Here is a 21,413-nt window from a genome sequence, read left to right as displayed (position 1 = left end):
TGCTTAATTTTAAACAAACAAACAGTTAATGCCTAAATTTAATTATAGGATTATAAATACGTAGTTTTATTTGGTATAATACTGTTGAACAAAAGTTTTCAGAAAAATTAAGAAAGATTGTTTGTTTTTTCGTATAGCAAAGCCACAAAGGGCTATCTGCTCAGCCCACCGAGAGGAATCGAACCCCTGATTTTAGCGTTGTAAACCCGGAGACATACCGCTGTACTAGCAGGGGGTAATTAAGAAAGATATCATATACATAGATAACTTCCAGAAACAAATTGGTAATGAATCAGAAATTTGAAGATGACCCCTTATTACTTTTGCAAGATTGTTTAGATGGCTCTGTTTTAAAATGGCTGGGAAAAATGTGGGGGATTATTTTGTTTTAGAAGCACTAAGAACTACTAAATTGATTCCAAAAATCAAGTACCGGTTGAAATATAGACCAAGAAATATGGGAAATCCAGAAGGTCCGTACGGACGGATAAAACAACTGAGAGCGACAGTTACAGCTTTGTTAAAACACGAACGGATTGAGCTGAATTACCAGAGGGCTGACGAAGCTAGAGGCTATGCAGAAAGGGTGAGTTAAAACTATATTTGCCATTTGTATTGTAGTAATAAAACTACAGACTTTAACAAATCAACAACATATCGACCTTATTTTTAGATTTCCTATTCTATCTGAATCAATACTTCCAAGTTCAACTGTTTATTCTGTAGTTCGACCAATTTTAAAATTAGTTTTTAATTTTTTTAGCCAATTCAGGTGAAACTGAGTTAAATTTTGAATTATCAAATAGTATACTTTATAACCGGAGATCTGGTCAGTATGTTGTCCAGTGAGTCATGATATTAAATTAATTAATGACACCGGATATAATTTGAAATGCAAAATAAATTTTATTTTAACATTAAATACAAACATTGTGTATGTATCAGAATGGCTGGTATGGGTACCAACACATTTTTTAGTAAGGAGATCGTTTTAGGTCATCTTCAGGTTAACTAGGAAGGTCGAAACGTTGTTTTTTCCCTATTAGTAATAGTGTCAATACCCATACCAGCCACTCTGAAATACAGTTTCATTTCCAGTGGGTTTCTTGTCATCAAGAAATGTATGTTCTTTAAACTGGACTGTCATTTTACTGGGTTCTCTCAGTTGCTTTTCCTTTTTCCATCTGTTTAAATTCAAAACTATGTATTTTACAAGGAACAATGCTTGTTGATGTGATTCAACTTATGGGTATTTCTGTATGTATTTGGGATGTTGAGGTACTCCAGAATGATTTATATCACTTGGTTAGTTGGACAAACACATGAAAAATTATCTTTAATTATGGTAAATGCTCTGTTGCTAGTAGAACAATAGGGTACATTTACAGAAATATTTATTACAAGTCAAAAATGATAATTATCTATCTTGAGAGGAGAGCTAGGATTATTATAGGGTTGCTTTATAGAGATAATTAAGATCCTTTTATTTTCTCTCATTGAGGATTATAAGATTATCCAGGGAATTGTTAGGGTAAAGCCCTGTGTGTGCTGTCTTTTGAAAACAATGGTGTAAGAGGATACAAGTTGAAGATTTGGAAAAGACTCCAGTTACAGTATTTGATTTTTCTACCAATGTGATTAGCAACCTATACTGACGCTAAGTGTTAAAAGGTGAAGCAATGATATTGTTAAAAATAAAGGTCTTTAGTTGTAATGTTAAATTACAGCCTAAATTAACCTAAATTTCATTAATTGGAAGTTTTCTAGAAAATGCTCATTCTTTCATGGTTGTATTGCCTAACATGATCAAAATATACATAGTTTTATGGTATTCACTACAGAGTTATTGCAGACATGATCATGAAGATAAAGGCTTTGCCTGATTGATCATGGGTTTAAAAATAAAAAAGTGGAGAAATATGAATCTGTTTGTTGGGTGACCTTCAGCTTTTAAACATATTATTACTCAAACATTATTTGTGTTAAATATGACTATATGAATAATCCAGTAATTATATGTATAGTTATTCTGAAAAACTAGCAGAGTTTATTATTAATAGTAGAATTGGGATAGGACTCTTGAAGGGTGATAAAGGAAGGCTTATATTTGATGATTATGAAATGGATAGGTTATTAAATTCTGCTTTTTCTTCATTAATTCTGAGCTGATTTAAAAAAAAAATGATTGGAAAGTTTAAAGAAAGATAAGTCGTCTGGACCAGATAATATTTTCTCAAGGGTTTTGAAGGAGGTTAAGGATTGATTATGTGAGCCATTTAATATTATTTTTGTCAGTCCTTGAATAGTGGCCAAGTACCAGAGAATTGGAAGCAAGTTAATACTATTACCAATTTCAAGGGACTTCATAAAAATTGTCCCAATAATTATAGACCCATTAGTTTTGCATCAGCTGTTGGAAAAGTTTTGGAAAGTCTGATAAAAGATGCTTTGCAAAGTCATTTAACAATAGTAAACATAGTTTTAATAAGGGAAAAATTTTATTTGAAAAATCTTGACATTCTCTGAAAACATTATTGCTTATGCAGAACTGGGTAAGTGCCTAGACTTGGTGAGTTTGGACTTGTATAATGCATATGAAAGGGTGCCATATAAAAGACTTGTAAAAAATTATAGGTGTGGGAGTTAACAAATCAAATAGAAGATATACCAAATGGAAGAAAGCAGAAGGTTGTTACAAATAGAGTTCAGTCAAACTGGATTAATGTTACTGGTGGGGTACTTTGGGGCTGACTCTTAGGACCTCTGCGCTTTTATATTTACAGGAATGATATAGATGAAGGAAAGGTAAGCAAATTACTTAAATTTGCTGATGATATCAAGGTATTGGTTGTTACTGGCTGTGAGGAGGATGCTGCTGATTTACAAAAGGATTTACATCATTTATTGAGTTGGACAAGTAAATGGCAGATGGGTTTTAATTGTCATAAATGTAAGATAATGCATGTCGGTTATCATAATTTGAATTGTGAAATATGGATAGAAATAGCCTTGACTATGTCATGAAAGAAAGGGATTTTGGTGTAATGGCTGACCAGTGTTTTAATCCATCCAAGCAATGTACTGTTGCTAGTGGTAGGGCAAATAGGATATTAGGTTGTACCTACAGAAATATTAAATACAAGTCTAAAGAGGTTAATAATTTCATTGCACAGGTCACTGCTTATGGCACATTTGGAATATTATGTTCAGTCTTGGGCTTCTTACCTTTGGAAGGATATTGAAATGTTGGAAAAGGGTTGAGAGAAGGGTTACTCGTATGGTGCCTGGGATGGAGCGATTGTCATATGCAGAGAGGCTTAAATCTCTCAAATTATTTTCTCTGCAAAATAAAGAAGAGATTAGATGATCTGATTGAAATGTTTAAGATTGTAAATGGAATTGGTAGTGTTTGATGCCTCATGCTTTTGCATACTTAACAGTGAGAATGGGAGGACTAGGGGACACAAATATAACTTTTGGCAGTGAGAGTCAACTTTAGCTAAGATGGTCTTATGTTTCTAACAGGATGGTTGACCTTTGGATTGGGATGCCTTCTGATGTTGTTGAGGCAGCAAATTTAAATTAGTTTAAGAAAAATCTTTATAAGAATATAAATGATAATGGTCAACTTTAACATACTGGCTCCCAAGCCTATTTTGCCGATACTTTCCAGGGTCCTACTAGTCATTTCACAGTTATTTTTTTAGGAAAAGTGTATATTTCGTCATTGTGTCCAGCCAATAAGTGGCCCTTTAAAAAGAAAATAGAGCACAACCCACTGGTGTGTTGTGTGGGACTTACTGGGAGACTGTCATGACCCACTGGTGGGTCATGTGGGAGCCAAAGTGTTAAGGTATTTTCAGATTTATTTATTTAATAGGTTTAGTTTAGAGGATGAAACACTCTAAATGGCCCAATGGGTCCCTTTTTGTTCCAAAGCATTATTACATTATAAAGTGTTTGACCTTGCAGGCAAACTCCAAGAATAAAAATCTATTTCTCATTCATGAAGTTACAAGAAAGTAATATTGTGTTCTTGAGATGGCTAGTATGAGTATTAAAAATTTAATTAAAATGAAGTATAGAACAACATTTTGACCTTAGGTCATTTTCAGATTAACACAGATTAACTGTACATGCTTATGCAATCCTAATGAAACTAAGAAACTTGAACCAAAAAATTGTCAATAGAAGAAATGACATTTCTTTTGTGCAACCTCTTTGCTAACCTGAAGATGACCTAAAAAAGTTGAAACATTGTTCTGTATTTTAATTAAAGTTTTAACACTCATACCAGCTGTTTTGAGAATACATTTTTACTTCAAGTGATTTATAAGTAGCTGAATCATTTTATTTATATTGGATGACATGACCAATACAATATGACAAGAACGGTGGCTAATTTTCCCCCAGGTGAAAATAACACTTCTTTTCTACCTCATTATTCTCTTTTTTTATTAAAAGTTTGATCCTGAAGCTTATAACCTCATTTAGAAGATTCAACATTTGTTGTGATCATTTCCCCAAGCTTTCTTCTTATAATGAATAAAAGCCTATCATTTGTTTTTATGTTATGCTTGGCCCTTTTGTCCTATCTTTTATAAAGTCAATATTAGTTCATCATTTTTTTCGTTTTTTGTATTTAATCTATAAGAACGCAGTTTGATATAGTTATATATAAATCCTCCCTACATGACTTTAAATATTAAAATTTAATGTTACACTAAATGTCAATGCATACTTTACCTTAATATCAGCAATGTATTTGCTGTAATTTTTTTTTTTTTTTTTGAATGTTGGTGTACAGGTTTTTGTAATCATAACATCATGGTCATATCAGGATAGGCATTAATGTAGTGTACCTATGAGTCTAGGACTTATACGATTAACACATTTTTCCACTGTCATGTTCTGTATAACCTATTTGCAGAACTTTGTCTTTAGTTAACTCCTGACACTGTGTGTCAGTTAACACCAAATTTATTAAATGTCACAATTTATAATATTTGTGAGTTCTCATTATTTACAAACCAATTCCTGTTATTTTAAATAAAATACAGAAAATTACTTAGTCTAGAAGTCAGTTTGTACCATTGAAAAGTATGTTTGTTTTTTTAATACATATATGCTACTATATTTAATGAAAGTGTTGATAATGAGAAACAAGTTAGTATTATTTTTAAAGTACGTTTTTGTCTCATGGAATTGTTGATTTAGCATTTAATATTTTATTCATAATAGGTTAGAAATTTTAAAATTGTGTCATTATCTGATTGATTTTTATTCTGTATTTTGACATAATATTGGAGCAAACAACAATAAGCTGAGAAGGGTGTGTGAAGCTTGTTTTTCTAAAGTAATTAAAATAAAAAGTGTTTGAAAAATCTGCTTGAATTCAACTTTTATTGAAAGTTAAGTATTAAAAGTACTGGAGAGATTATAATATTAGTGTATAGTGCAGCTTACTTTTGTCCTTGAATAAGCTGGTGATAGTGCTCAGAATTCCAGGTAGTGCAGTGAGTATCTGTTTTTATGTTATTTTTTTTTCATTTATTTAGTTGATTATGGAGGCACTGACAAATGGAGATCGGCATCAGCCTACGATGGAATTGGCAGATTTTTGGTTGGAGGTAACTTTCTTTAAACAAATAAATTTATCTTGGGAGAGTTTTTAAAAGCTTCACTGTGTACAATATTAAAATCTCCATTGGTTTGTGTTTACCACTCTATGAGTGTCGTATAATGAGTAAACTTGACATGAAAAGTAAGAAATACATTATCTTCTATGTGACATGAAATTTTATTTAAAATAAGTTATATTTATGAACATATGAAATAATTAAAAATGTTCATGTATCTCCCACATCAGAATATTAGATGGGAGTTGTTCATTATGGGAAAAATAATATACAGGTTTATATTTGTGTGTGTGTATTTTGTTATTTCATGGTTTATACCAGTGATTCCCAAACTGTGCACTGCAGCACCCCAGGGACACTGTGCGAACTACTAGCTTGAGGTAGTTCATGGTTTTAACATTAGATTGCACTACATTTCTTTTGATGATGTTCTTGAATGTTTGAGATATGTTTTTGTTCACTTGTACTTTTGACTATGCCAGTAACTTTTTGAACTTTCTTGTTTTTTAGATTTTGTATATAACACATGATCAACTCTCTGGGTCCATCAGTAATCGAAATAACTGAAGGGTGTTGTGATCAAGTATCTGTGAGGTCTAGCAAAGTTCAATGAATTATTTTGTTGATTTTTAGTCCTTGTGCATAAAAATGGAAGTGTTTTTGAATATTAATAAGAAGTGTGGGAGTGAAGAAAAAAGGATGGCAAACCACAGACCAGTGGTGAAGTTGTGAAGAAATGGAAATATGACGATTGTTATCTAGATTTTGGTTCTACTTTCATGGATGTCAATCTTGAAGAATGTCTGCAGTGTGTATAATGTCTAAAAGTTTTGGCTCAAGAGTGCATACTTTAAAGAAAACTAAAATGCCACTTATAGACCAATCTTCCTAACATGTCTAATAAACCCTGAAATTATTTTACCAAGAAGTTAAAATAATTGAAAGAACAAAAAGGTACATTTTTGAAACAAGCATCAATACCAAGCAATGCTTTGCTAGGTGGCATATAGAATTGCAAAATGTAAATAGCCTCCCAACATTGCAGAAGAACTGATTTTACCAGCTGAAGTTGATATGGTGAACATTATGGTTGGTGAATCTGTGGAAAGACTGCTTTCAAAAGTGCCTTTATCCAACAATACTATCAGTTGTAGAATCCAACACATTGCCAAAACCTCAATGATCACCTAATTGACAAAATGAAAGGGAAAGAATTTGGGTTACAGCTAGATGAGGCGACGGATAGTAACAAGGATGTTCTTTTGATTTGCTACACACGGTTTATGGATGGTGACAAAAGTGTGGAAGACCTTCTCTTTTACAAAAGTGTCACTGCAGGTACAAAAGCTCAAGACTTGTTTGAGATCCTTGATACTTTTATGTGTGAAAACAATTTAAACAAGATTAAACGAGTTAGTGTCTGTGCTGATGGTGATTACTCTATGTCTGGCTGTTATGGAGGATTGCAGGCACTCGTGAAGCAAAGCTTTTGATGCACTGTGGACCCATTGCATAATCCACAGGGAAGCACCTTGTGTCAAAGCACCCGAGTCCTCCACTGAACTTAGTCCTGGAAAGTGTGTTGAAAATGGTGAACTTTATAAAAGCTTGGCCACAGAAGGTGAGGTTTTCTAAAAAAAAATTATGAGGATATGGGATCTGTAGCTTGTGATGGCTCTCCCTTGGGAATGTACTGTCCTGTGTGTTCGAATTACAACAGGAACTCAACTGTTGTCTCAAAGAACAAGAACATGAATGTGCTAAAAACCTTTTGAATACTGATTTTTTTGTCAAAATTAGCATAACGTGCGATCTCTTTGAAAAACTGAATTTCTCTCTGCAGCAAAGCAACTTGCAGAGAAGGTTTCAGCTTTCAGAAACAAGTTACTACTGTGAAGAAGAAAAGAAGAGGCAAAGACTTTCCCCTTGTTGCCATACCCAATGAAGTTGATTTGACCCACGAACTAAAATCCTTTTGAGGACCATCTAACACAGCTTAGTGACTGGTTTGAAAATTACTTTCAAAAAGATATGGTGAAGTTTGTATGGATCCAAGACCCATTCAAGACTAAAGGCCTATCTGCATTTACTTCTGCAGATGAAAAAAATCTAATTGAGCTGTCTTGTGACAAAACTGAAGACAAAATATGGCAGCATGGAACTAATTGAATTTTGGATATCAGTAAAAGATGAATATCTGCTGCTAAGTCCTAAAGCTCAGCAAATCCTAATTCCATTTGTAATGTCCCCTCGGTGTGGATTCCTATATGTGGTGAGGGGCCTCCCAGGGAAGGTTTTGTTCTTTCAGTTTACCTCCTCTGGGATCTGCGTGGCAACCCATGAAGGGGAGGAGAGGATCCTGGTGGTTGAGGGGTCCAACCCTAACACACCACTTTGGCCTTGAATTCCTGTAGACAAGCGGCCTTTGGGTGGCCCCCCTTGGGCCAATCAGCTGGTCACTTGGGCTAGAGTCAACCAAGTACCAGTGTTGGAAATTCTCAATGGGTGTTGTGGACATTGTGTCTGATGCTGGTGTTTGAGTATAATGCTCACGAAACCCTGGCGTTGCTGCAGTGTCCTTGCATGACATTGTAGTGCGTCTACTCGTAGGGCTCCATGGTGGGTGGGGTCAGTGGGTACCGAAATTTTCCTTTTTTCCTATGGATCCTCCAACAAAAAAATAAAATAAAATAGTGAAAAAACAGTCAATAGGTAAACGACCATGTCTTGAAGACTCTGATCAGCAATCTTCAACATCTGTACCCCCAGTTGTACCTCATTTTCTCATCCTACATTCTCTTTCAGAGAAACCTTTAGGGCAAATGTCCCCCTTTTTTATTTAGAGGGGACTAGAGGGACTTGCTGGCTCTCCAAAATCAGTAAAGTAGCTTTGATCTGGAGACATATTGGTTGAAACATCCACATCCCAACACAGTGAACTCCTCTTGAATTCAAAGGCAATTGGAGATGTACCTATTGAGGTTACCCCTCATGCTACCTTGAATTCATCATGAGGAGTTATTGTTGAGAGGGATTTGAAGAACATCCCCGAGTCAGAGATTCTTGCTGGTCTTTACACTCAAGGAGTTTCTGCAGTGAGGCGCATCTCCACTCGCAAAGATGGTGTTACACTGTCGACTAATATCCTTGTTTTGACATTTACATCCCCACGTGCACCTGCCACCATCAAGGCAGTTTATCTAATTTGCAGGGTATAGCCGTACATTCCAAATCCTCTTCGATGTTTCCAATGTCAGAGGTTTGGCAACTCAAAGACTTCATGTCGTTGTTCCCTGACATGTGCTCGTTGTGGTGGCAAGGACCATGATGCCTATGAGTGTCACACGGACCCACAGTGTGTCAACTGCAATGGTTCCCACCCTTTCTACTTTTGTTCTTGTCCAAAATGGTTGGAGGAAAAAGAGGTGCAGCGTTTGAAAACGACTCATAACATTAGTTATCCTGAGGCTCGGAAATTGCTGCCCACCACTCCATCTCGGACATATGCTACTGCACTTTGTTCCACAACTACAGTGGGAGTGCAGACAGATCTCTCTGTGCCTCCAAGAGAATCGTTTTCAAAACAAATAAAAAGCCTTTTGACCTCCATGGTTAAAAAGGCTGATGAATCGACTTCTACACCCATCTCTGTTCCTCCCATACATTCCAACAAATCTCAAGATCCGCATCCTTCGGTTTCAAATACAGGCATTTTTTGTGATACATCTTTTTCTCCCACCCCACGATGCAAAACAACCATTCGTTCGCGTCCTTAGTCACTGGAATCCCCTTCCAACAACAAAGACCTGCCCAATCGACCCAGGGCAGGTTCCATGGAGGTTGATAGACCTCCTCCGAATAAGGACAGTAAGGAAAAAAGACGTGGTCGTAAACAGAAGGGTTCTCCAGCCACTTTGCCTACCCATCATTAAAAATGGCCACCTTGATACAATCGAACTGTTGAGGTTTACATTCTAATCTGGATGATATCAAAACAATGATTGCTTCCTACCATCCTGTATGTCTTTCCTTACAAGAAACATTTCTAAAACCTGCTGATACAGTTACCATTCGGCAGTTTTCTCTGTACAGAAATGACAGGCTGTGTGATGGACAAGTCTATGGAGGGGTGGCACTATTGGTTGATTAGCATGTGCCCACCCTGTCTTTGTCACTCAACACATCCTTGGAGGCTGTAGCCATCCATGTTTCCTTGGGTCATACCATCACTGTTTGTTCACTCTACCTGTCCCCTGGAGAGACATATGATCAATCAGACCTTGATGCTCTCATTGAACAATTGCCGTCTCAATTTCTAATCCTGGGGGACTTTAATGGACATCATCCCCTCTGGGGAAGTGCTGTTATTGATAGGAGGGAGCGTATGCTCTCTGATCTTTCTCTTTTCAATACTGGTTCTTCCACTTATTTTCACGCATCTAGTCAGTCCTTTACTGCTATTGATCTCTTGGTTTGCTCCACTTCATTATTTTCCCATTTTTCACGGAGGGTTGACAATAATCCACTAGACAGTGGTCATTTTCCTATACTTTTGAGAGAGACTGGCCGTGGTCAATGCCACCCTACCCGCGTGCCCCGGTGGAAGCTAGATCAGGCAGACTGGTCCACTTTCACTGCTCTCGCAGAACTTGATCCTGCCATCGTGAATCAGCCATCAATAGATGACTGTGTGGCAGCGGTAACTTACTGTATTATACAAGCAGCTGCTCAGTGTATTCCTAATACCTCGACACGTTTTCCATGATATCCTCGTCCGTGGTAGAATCCTGCTTGCCACTTGGCACGGAAGGCTCAAAAATGGGCCTGGGATACTTTCAGTAGATATCCCACGCTTTTGAACCGCATCACTTTCCAACGGGCCCGTGCATATGCTAGGTGGGTAAGACGTCAAAGCCAGAAGGAATCTTGGATTAAGTTCACAACTAGCATATCTTCTACCACCAGTTCCAAGGTCAGATGGGACAGGATTCGAAAGGTCAGTGGGCACTACAATTCTGTTCCCCTCTCCATCTTACTCTCTGATGGCCAAGAGGTAGTTGATGTTCAGAGAATCGCTGATACTCTAGGTGAAAGCTTTTGTTGGGTATCTAACTCTTTTGCTTGTTCCTCCACCTTCCTAGCCATCAAGACTCGGGCAGAGCATTCACCTCTTTCCTTTTGAACTGACTGTCTCTTTAACTATAATTGTCCCTTTACACTGGTGGAACTGAAAATGGCCCTTCATCGGTCTGGCAGTACATCTGTTGGACCTGATGATGTACACTATGACATGCTGTGCTATCTCTCTCCTACTTCTCTTGATATTCTTCTAATTGTTTTTAACCGTATCTGGCAGGAGAATGTTTTTCCTGATGCCTGGCATTACCTTTCTCTAAACCTGGGAAAGATTCCTTCAAACTACTGTCCAATTGCATTGATGAGCTGTCTCTGTAAGACCTTAGAGAGGATGGTTAATGCTCATCTTGTTTCGTTCCTCGAATCAAACAACCTCCTCTCGCCGTCCCAGTGTGGGTGCTGACGACAGCATTCCACCAAGGACCACCTAATTTGACTTGAAACATCAATCAGAGAAGCCTTTCTCAAATGCCAACATCTTGTTTCAATATTCTTTGACATTGAAAAGGCTTATGACACAACATGGAGGTATGGCATTTTGTGAGACCTCCATATATATATGGGTTGTGTGGCCATTTACCCATGTTTATTAAAAATTTTTTGATGGACAGGAGATTCCAAGTTTGTGTGGGTTCAACACTTTTCCGTTCTTTTGTACAGGAACTTGGGGTCCCTCAGGGCTGTGTTTTGAGTGTCACACATTTCAGTATAAAGATAAATGCCATCACAGAACAACTCCCTCTCAGTGTTGCATACGGGCTCTATGTCGACAACTTTCATGTCTTGTGTAGGTCGACGAACATGAGATATATTGAGCGGCAACTACAAACAGTCCTCAATCGTGTACTGAAGTGGACTTCGGTGAAGTTTTGCTGCCAGTGGTCCCTGAGACCAAGCTCTTGGGGCTTATCTTTGACCGTAAGCTGACCTTTATACCACACTTAAAGCAGCTACGGGTCAAATGCACAAGATCACTGAACATCATCCGTGTCCTCTCCTCTACCAGTTGGGAAGCAGATCAGTGTTCTATGTTAAAGATATATCGTGCTCTTATTCGTTCTAAACTCGACTATGGATCAATGGTCTATGGCTCTGCCAGACCCTCAGCCTTAAAGATGTTGGACACCATTCATCATCAAGGACTTCGACTCTGCACTGGGGCTTTCTGCACCTCCCCAGTTCAGAGCTTACATGTGGAATCTCACGAACCTTCTCTGCATTTTTGCCGTTTGCAACTGTCTTTACTGTATTCTTCGAAACTTCGCTTCTTACCAAAGCATCCCACTTGGGGATGTGTTTTCCTTCCTCAGTAGGCCTTGCTTCTTGAAAACAGACAATCTGCCATTGCTCCTTTTGGCCTTTGAGTCAAGGTGCAATTGGATGAATTGGGTCTGTCCTTGGATAACATTGCAGAATCCACTGGTCAGCCCATCCCACCATAGCTTATTACAGCCCCCAAATGTGACCTTTCTTTAAGTCATCTGGAAAAGGCAAATACTCCCAATTGAAAGTACCGTCTTTTATTTACTGAACATCTTTCGAACAATCATTTCATTCCAATTTATACGGATGGTTTTAAATCAGGTAATTCTGTGGGCTCTGCCATGGTTTGTTGCAGTTCGATGGTTGTGCACAGAATCCCCTCTACAGCTTCTGTGTTCACTGCTGAACTGTACACCATATCTCTTGCCCTTGATCATGTTGAAGCTGAGGAGTACTCCAACTGCACTATTTATACTGACTCACGTTGTCTCACATCCTGTTGTCGCTGATATTCAGAACCGACTGGCCCATTTCTCATTAACATCTACTTCTCTCCAGTTTTTCTGGATACCAGGCCATGTTGGTCTTTGAGGGAATGCGCTTGCAGACACAGCAGCTAAATCTGTATGCTCTGGCACTATCACCGCTGTGCCTATTTCTCCATACATGGACTACGGTCCTGTATTCAAGGCTTGGCTCCATGTCAGCTGGCAGTCCACTTGGAATGAGCAACGTGACAACAAGCTTTTTCAAATAAAACCCTATATTGGGCTTTGGCCGTCTAGCTTCCGTAAGGTTCGGAAGGAGGAAGTTGTTCTAACTAGACTACGCATTGGTCACAATTTTTTAACTCATTGTTTTCTTTTATCTGGAACTGATGCACCTGTGTGTAGTTTGTGTAACACTCAAATCACTGTAAGCCACATGTTACTTTCTTTCCATCGTTACGACTCTCAACGACGGCACTATTTTAAACATGTTCTGTCTCAGGGTTTGTCTGTAACATTGGACAGTGTTATTGGTGATGGTGACACTGTCCCCCTTGATAAAGTTTTTAGTTTTTTAATGGCCATTAATCTTTTTAACCTCATTTATGTGTTGGATATTTATTCATTACACCTTTTTAATTGTGGTTCTCTTATCAGAGTCTCAATCTCTCTAGTTCAATTTGACATTGGAAAATGGCCAGAACATTAAATAACTCGACACCAGGACTGGAAAGTTCAACTTAGGTGACTAACGCTGCTGTTTGAACTATCCGTTTGAACTACCTGCTAGTCATCCTGACAATTTTGCTGCATGTCTTTTAACATATTATTACTTTACCTTTTGGTACTGGCCATAATGACGCATAACCTGGAACCAGGACTGGAAAGGCCAACTTCAGGTGACTGACGGTGGTTCTTGTACTTACCTGTTCGTCTTCCTGGCGGGTTATGATCATTACCATTTTGTTAGAGAAAGTCCTTTACAACTTCTCTTTCTCTGCTTTCTCTCTTAACATTGTTGACTAGGTGTCAACATTGGTTTTATGCTTTTTCTGTTTTTCAGTGCTGTTTTGTTTTACCTTCATTTCCTTTTATGTATTTTACTACATTTAATTTATTTTTACCTTTTTACTGGATGTTTGGCTCAGATAGCCTGGCTGCTTTGTGCCATAAAACACTAAATCAATCAATCAACCATTTGTGATGTCATTATCTCTGTGAGGCTGGGTTTTTGGCAGTTGCTGTGATAAAAAAAGCAAGTAATGCACAAAAATCAGTGTGAAACAGGAAACGAGGGGGACAATGTCCAATCTGAGAAGCTGTGCAGTGCCCAACAGGTGTACACATCCCTTTAGTAATTGTGGTCATTTAAAAATGAAATAAAAATATTGTTTTTACTTTCAATTTATGCATATTATTCTTTCAAACTGCTACTAAGTTGTTAGAACGTAAATATTTATTAAGTATTAAGTTGTTTTGACCTAAGTACTTAATAAATGGAACTGTTAGGTGGTTCATTTTGCCTAGGGGTGCTATGAAAAAATTGCCGAGACACTAAGGGGGCCGTGAACCGAGGAAGTTTGGGATACACTGGGTTATATGATTGATTTTTCCTTATTTTTGTTTGGGATTTGAGAAAAAAATTAGGTTACTTTTGATCTAAAGTTTGGTCACTAATGTTACATGTGTTAAGTCAATTATTAGCTAATCGATGTATTGGTCTTTGAAGGTACTAGTAGAAGGAAGATTAACATCATAAGGTGGATGAAGTTTATGGTAAAATGTATGTTAGTTAAGTTTGAAGATGATAAAATGATTTAAGAAGGACAGTAATTTTGAACTTAATATTAAAAAAAGCTTCTTTGAAGCACATTTGTGTGTTAGTTTTTTTTTTAAGATATTTGATCTGTATAATAATATTTATAATTTTAGGTTTGTAATTATGAGTATTTGTATTTAATTTTGAGAGAACAGCAGCTCCTTTGAAATACATTTGTGAGTTACTTTATTTTGGAGAGATTAAAACTTAATTTTAGGCTAGATGATTATGACTACTATAAATACTGGATGTTCATTATTTGCATGAATTATATTTACACTGTGTAGGTTTCCTCTATTGAAATCACTAGTGAGGTAAAAAAATAAAATGGGTATATACATACAAATATAAAGGTGTATTTTTCTGTGACGTTTATTTTAAAGTACAGCAAAGATTGGCTGTTGTTGCTTTGAATAAATTAAGTTTATTTGGATCAACTTATTAACTGCAGATTCTTTTTGATACATTTGTTGAGATGTTATTTTATTACTAGTGTGACCTTCTTGTAGGAGAAGCAGCTGATCCATAAATTGTTCAAGGTTTTGGTGCCACGCTATCAAAACAGTTGTGAAAGTTTTACTGCCTTGCACATGCTTCCAATGGGTGTCTCCGCTACATTGTCGGAAAAGAACACACATGTTTATCCTCAAGCTTTGCTGGAATTGAAAGGTAAGCCAAAGAGTGTATGTATGCTAATTTTAGGTTTAATCCATATGTCAATGTATTTTACTTTTTCTTTCAAATAGTGTTAATTTAATTAAAATATGATGTTTTCTGAATTGTTCACTGACATTCCTTTTTATTTCATACATTTTGCAGTTTGATAAATCATGAATGATTTTCATGATTTTCAGGTTTTCTAAAATATCTTAATTCAAATGTATGTCTAAATGTAAATGCATTATGCAAACTGCTTATTGGCTTATGGAAGGAATTGCCACAAGTACTGTAGTGATGGTCCACACTTTACACAGTTTTGAATTGGGAATTAAGAATTTCATGAAAGATAAAGTGCAGGTTTAAGTTTTTACTTTTCTCAAGAGTTGGTTTGTGTGGACAGCTGTGAAGGATGATATGTTCACTTTTGTTTTTTTAATTCCACACAAAGCTACACGAGGGCTATCTGCACCACTCTTATTCATGTGTTTTGTTATGAAAGCTTCTGCATGATAACGTTCTTTGTGTAGGATTCCTGAAACTGTTTATGATGGACTTAACAAATGTGCAATTTTGAGTATTGTACTTGAATGTTTTTCACAAATAAAGTTTTAAAGTATATGTTTACAAGTGCTTCCTGTCAAAAAAGCAACAATCCAAGAAATATATCCTGGACATAGATATCAGTTTAAAAAAATACACCATAGTTCTATTGACTTTGGTGCTTAAAAGTTTTGTTTTCTTACCCCATTTATTTGTCAGTCTGGTAGAATGTCAAGTGCAGAAAGTAAACTTAAATCAAGATGTCTGGTTTATTTTTTGTTGGATATAAACGACCATTTTGTGTAAGAGGTATTATTTAGTTAATTGTGATATAATATTTACTGATTATATAATTTTTGTAACAAGAGTATTAAAAGTTGATTATTTTTAAAGTGTTGTTACAACAAATTTAATCATTTGTTAGAGACGTAAGTTGTGTGTGTAGTTCAGTTGTTGAAAATTGATGCTACATTACTTGAATCTTCTGTATTTTGCTTGTTACCTTAAGTGATTATTGTTACATCATAGTGTCTTGTAGCTTGTAGAAACTTCTAGACCTCAATTGGACAATGCATGTTGGCAACCAAGCAAGTGCAAATTAAGTTGGTAAATGTTATGAAGACAATGTAAAGTTAGACTGTTCAATTGTTAATTTAGCTGTAATGGGCAATGTTTAAAGTGAGTTTCACAATTTAAAAGAAATTATGAGAATAATTTTTCATCACGAAGGGTGTTCTAAAATAGTTAAATCCATATGCGTGGAGTTTGATGAAAAAGAGACAATCATTTGATGTTCTGGGTATAACTGTGGTAATCTGCAGGGTAATGTAAGTGAATCTATAATGTATTTTATAGTAAGAAACAGAGTAGAGAAAGATAATTCCTCTTGTCTGGTGGATTTTGAAGTAACTGAACCAGTCTGTGTGAACTTTGGCAAGAAAGTATAATTATTCAGAATTTTAGATAAAACTGTGATATTCCATAGTGTAAAGAATTTTTGTAAATACATTTTACTTGTTTTGAATATATTATTTTAAATCAAATAGATTATGTGCTGTACATTTATTGCCAACATGTCACAGATACTTAAGTAAAAGAATTCCAGCCTATTAAGTGAAAACATCATGTTTAGGTTTTGTTTTGAAGAAAGTTGAATTTATGATAAATAAAGTTTTTATATCAGTAGATATCATGCATAATTAAGAAGAAATTATTATTTTTCTGGATGTTTGTAGTTTGTAATTTTTCTTTTTTGTCTGTTTTGGTTTAAAACAGGAAATCCATTTCCCTCAGTTCCCACAAAGAAAGAAATTAATAAAAATAGCTTAACTAATATTCTTGTTGAGGAAGCAATGAAAGAAATCAGATATGCTAAAGTAGAAAAACAGGAGGGCCAGCCAACACCTGAAGAATCATTTCACCAAACAGTTTCATCCATAATCCAACAGGAAAAGAAAAGTCCTGGCAATCTAGATAATGGAACTTCACATGCTTCTTTTTCCAAGCAGAATGTAGACTCTAATTTCTAAAATAATGAGAAATCTAACATTATATCACAGCTGGAACAGTTGTCTTTAGAATCTAAAGTAGACAGTAAAAATGTAGGAACAGATAATGTATAAAATGATTAATAAGTTTGGTTTCTTCTTCATTCATATTGTACAAGTAGTATGTGTATGAAAAATGTATTTTAAAACTTTACAATGAAAGTAAAGTTTCTGGTTGTAGGAAACAACTGTGATTATGTTTTATTTTTAAATAGTTATGGTAATTTTAATTTTTACTCTTATTTTTCAAAGTTACAATATTTCAAAAACTAGTATATTGAATACTTGTTTTATAAGCACAGAAAGTATACTACCCCTCATAAAAATAATTTACATAATATAGTGGTGTGCTTCTACCAAAACGTGTGTATTGTATTAGAAAATTTCTGAAAATTCAAAAGTGCAAATTAACCATAGTAACTTTATGGCTAGACAAGAATATCACAGCCCTTTCTGTGGAAGGATATAAATATAACAAAAAGACATTTTGGAGAATGGAGCTTTTAGTTTTCTTAGTAAAAAGTTGACTTCTGTGCATTTTGTTTGCTTAAATGTGACCTTGAAAGTTGAGATCCATGTAGTTTATTGCATTCAAAATCATTTAACCTATCAAAAGTAAAGATGACCTTTTATGTACATATTGAACAAAATTTACATCCATAAGTTTTATTCATCAGAGCTAAGATTGAGAGAAAAACACTATTAGGTCTTAGTGTTTTAATGAAAGTATCCTCCAAGCTTAGGTTTAATTTTGTGTTAAGTGTTTGAATTATTTCAATCAGTCTTTCTTGCCTAAAACAACAGTATCTACTATAAAGTGATAGCTAATATAAAGTTGGGTAAATCAAAAGAGTGAAGTTTTATAGAAAGTTTAATTTAATGGTTGGGAGGAGAGGAAAATCAACATTAAACATTTTTCAGTAAATTGTTTTAAAATTGTTTAATGTTTCTGGTTTACATCAGAGAAAATGAATGTCTTAAAAACTACTGTTATTTTTCATAAAGTAAAACATCAAAGGTTTAAGCTTTGAATTCCATTTGCTAAATGATTAAATATGCTTAATTATTTAAATTACATACTGATAATTAGTGTAAATAATGAGTATATAAAATCATCAGTATCGGAGAAAATGGTATTTTTGTGGTAAAAAAGAACTAAGAACAGTGTTTTATATAGATTGTTAAATTATTTGGTAGAGGATCATTATTAACAAATGAGTGAAGAAATGGACACTGTGCCATAACATGATGCTCTATAATTTTAAAATTTCAGAATCTGGAGGTGCTTATTATCTTGCAGATAAAACATGATAATTTACAAAACCAAAAATTGTAGTTTGTGGAGAGTGATGGGATGAAGATGCATTTATGTAACATATTTTTGTACAAAAGTAAACTTCAGGCTAATTCTTTGACAAATGTTGGGTATTGATACTCCCACTCTTAAATAACCTTAATCTTAAATATTCTTAAATTGGAACAAAATTTGTGAAAGCAGTTAATCTATTTGATGGAAGAAGTTTCCTTTTTTTTATCATACAAAATTTGCCCAAAGTGAACCTTTTTGATAGTACAAGTTCAAAAATGCCTCGCTAGTAATTGCTAGTGGATTAATTCTTAAGCGTAGTTATCTTGTAGTTTAAACAGTCAAGTTTAGTTCCTGTTCACAGGAGATGCAAAAATTGATATTACAAAATAACAACTGACACCCAAGGTTGTTGTAATTAAATTTTATCTGTATTGAGTAATTTCTATGAAGTTTGGTTGGCTGTTCAACATATAGTCATGAATTCCTTGTAAAATGGATATTAAAAGGCTGTAAAATGCCTTATTCCTTTTGTATAAGTTACTATGAGTCAGGATTCTCTTTATTGAAAATGTCATTTGGAATAATTGTTGACATTTGTAGTTGTTTATGGCATACCTTGTCTGAATTGGAAGTGTGGTATAATATAACTCTTTCTGGTCATGTATTGCACAGCAGGATTTGAAATGTCTCTGCTTCACTCGAGTAGCCTGTTAAAGTTTCAACAAGATATCACATTTGTATGGCAAATGAACTAAATAACCGAGTACTTACAGTGCTTGAGTTGCTCATTGGAGTATTTATTTCACTATACTGTCCATGTTCAACTTAACTCTCTTCACAGAATTTCTTTAATGGGTATCGGTGAACTTGGATATAATACCCAAAAGCTTAACCCTTGTTATACATTACTGGATAATGGTACTATTTAACTCACTTGTTGATTGCAGAAAGGGTACATTTATAAATGGTAATTTGTTCTCCAAAATGAAGTTTTAGTATTTAATGATGGTTTAGATTCCAAGTCTGTATAATATGAATTTTAAATTTTTTCAATCTTGATAGTATTGATACCCCAAAAATGAGTTTATTTTTATATGAGATAAGAACAATTATCGGAAATAGTTTCCAGTGTTAAGCTGTAAAATCAATGCTAAGTAGTGATTGTGCCATAAGAAACGAGACAGTTTATTTGGTAGAAATGTCACAAACATAGAGTAAAATTAATGTCAAAATTGCAATTTGAAAAATGTAATATTGAAGGTAGGTTAGAACCTCTTTTTTTCAGAAGTAAGTCGAAAATTTAAACTTAATAATTCAGTAGAAAGTAGTATTTATTCTTGGAACAAGAAATGATTCATTTATCGAAGAAGAACAATTTGTTTGTTTTTTGCTTTAGTGCTATCTTTTACTCCGACTTTTGGTTTTAAACACCCATAGATTTATCAGACTTCCCCCTCCTTCCCAATAATCATTTACCTTACTAGGTAACATCGATTTTCTTCATCAAATGATGGCGGCTGTTGTAAACATGAAATGCTTTATAAAGTGAATCACAAACGTATCTCTTTCTATTTTTTATGCTACGTAATTGATAAAAACCTTCAACTTAATCTCACAAAACGGAAAAATAAAAAACAACCTTACAAAAAGAGACATTAATTCCATTAAAAACCTAAAACAAGACAAAAACATTAACATTCTAAAAGCAGATAAAGGAAACACTATAGTCATAATGAATACATCCGAAAAATGAAAAACATTCTATCAGGCATAAACAAATTTAAACCAATACACACAAATCCAACAAAGACACGAAACGCAACTAAACAAAATACTGCTAAAAATGAAAAAAGGCAACACAATTTCAAAAATACTTTATTCCTACCTGCACAAGGCCGACTCGCACACACCACAAATATACGGCATCCCCAAACCTCATAAACCAGATTGTCCACTACGACCAATAATGTCCACATATGAATCGTTTAATTACAATCTTGGTAAACATAGCATGGGCATTCTCTAAATATGTAACATCAGTCAGCTCATTCATCAAAGACTCATTTAACTTCAAATCTAACTTAATCATGAAGCCTTAATTGCCAGTTTCGATGTTATATCCCTCTTTACGGAAGTTCCAACCACTGAAACCTGCAAGATAGCCTTAGAACTCGACATCCGAGACCCTAACCGATCAATAGACATTCCCAGCAACCCTCATAGAATTCACCAAGATGAAGACAAACTTCATGTTCAACAACCACAACTATATACAAACAAATGGCCTAAGCATGGGCAACCCAGTATCACCACTTCTAGCCAATATTTCTATGACACAAGTTGAAACACAGCATTACATCAACCACTATACTGGTACAGATATGTAGATGACACGATTGCGGGATTCACATCCACAGAACACACACTTAATTTATTCAATCACATTAACGCTATACATCCCAACATTAACTTCACATTTAAACAGGAAGAAAGCAATCAAATATCATTTCTTAACCTCAAAATTACAAGAACCGATACACAATTTAAAACAGAAACCCACCTAAAAATAACCCATACTGGATTATACATTCCTTGGGACGCAGCACATGAAACAAAACAAAAACTCAACATACTAAGAAACCAAATAAACACAGCCATAAAACTATGCTCACCAGATAAAATTAACGAAGAATTAGACAAAATAAAACTATACTTCATCAACATCAATAAGTTTCTTCCACAAACCGTAGAAAATATTATACGCGCACACACCAAGACAAAAATCAAAGCCAACTGACAAAAGTAAATATATCCCACGAATTAAAAAATCACGAAACCATATACTGTTGTATACCATATATTCCCGACATAAGCAGAAAAATAACCAGTAACAAAATATGACATTCCAGTTAATACCAAATTTATTCAAAAACCAGGCACAAAACTGAGGTTTATACTGTGTAAAAATTATACTGACAAACACCACGCCAACATTATTTATAAAATACAATG

General features: G+C 35.0%; 1 protein-coding gene across 1 annotated transcript; it reads left to right on the top strand.

Moving 5' to 3' along the window:
* The first annotated feature begins 222 nt into the window (after positions 1-222).
* On the top strand, positions 223-19,962 carry mRpL17 (mitochondrial ribosomal protein L17). The gene is made up of 4 exons (XM_076510946.1): positions 223-586; positions 5,559-5,630; positions 14,855-15,014; positions 16,821-19,962. The coding sequence occupies exons 1-4, from the start codon at positions 356-358 to the stop codon at positions 17,072-17,074; spliced, it is 717 nt and encodes a 238-aa protein (XP_076367061.1). The 5' UTR covers positions 223-355; the 3' UTR covers positions 17,075-19,962.
* The last annotated feature ends 1,451 nt before the right edge of the window (positions 19,963-21,413 follow it).

The sequence above is a fragment of the Tachypleus tridentatus genome, chromosome 7, assembly GCF_004210375.1.
Source record: "Tachypleus tridentatus isolate NWPU-2018 chromosome 7, ASM421037v1, whole genome shotgun sequence".
In the NCBI taxonomy this organism is placed as follows: Eukaryota; Metazoa; Arthropoda; class Merostomata; order Xiphosura; family Limulidae; genus Tachypleus; species Tachypleus tridentatus.
The sequence above is the reverse complement of the archived record's forward strand: the minus strand, read 5'-3'. Positions and strand labels throughout refer to the sequence as shown.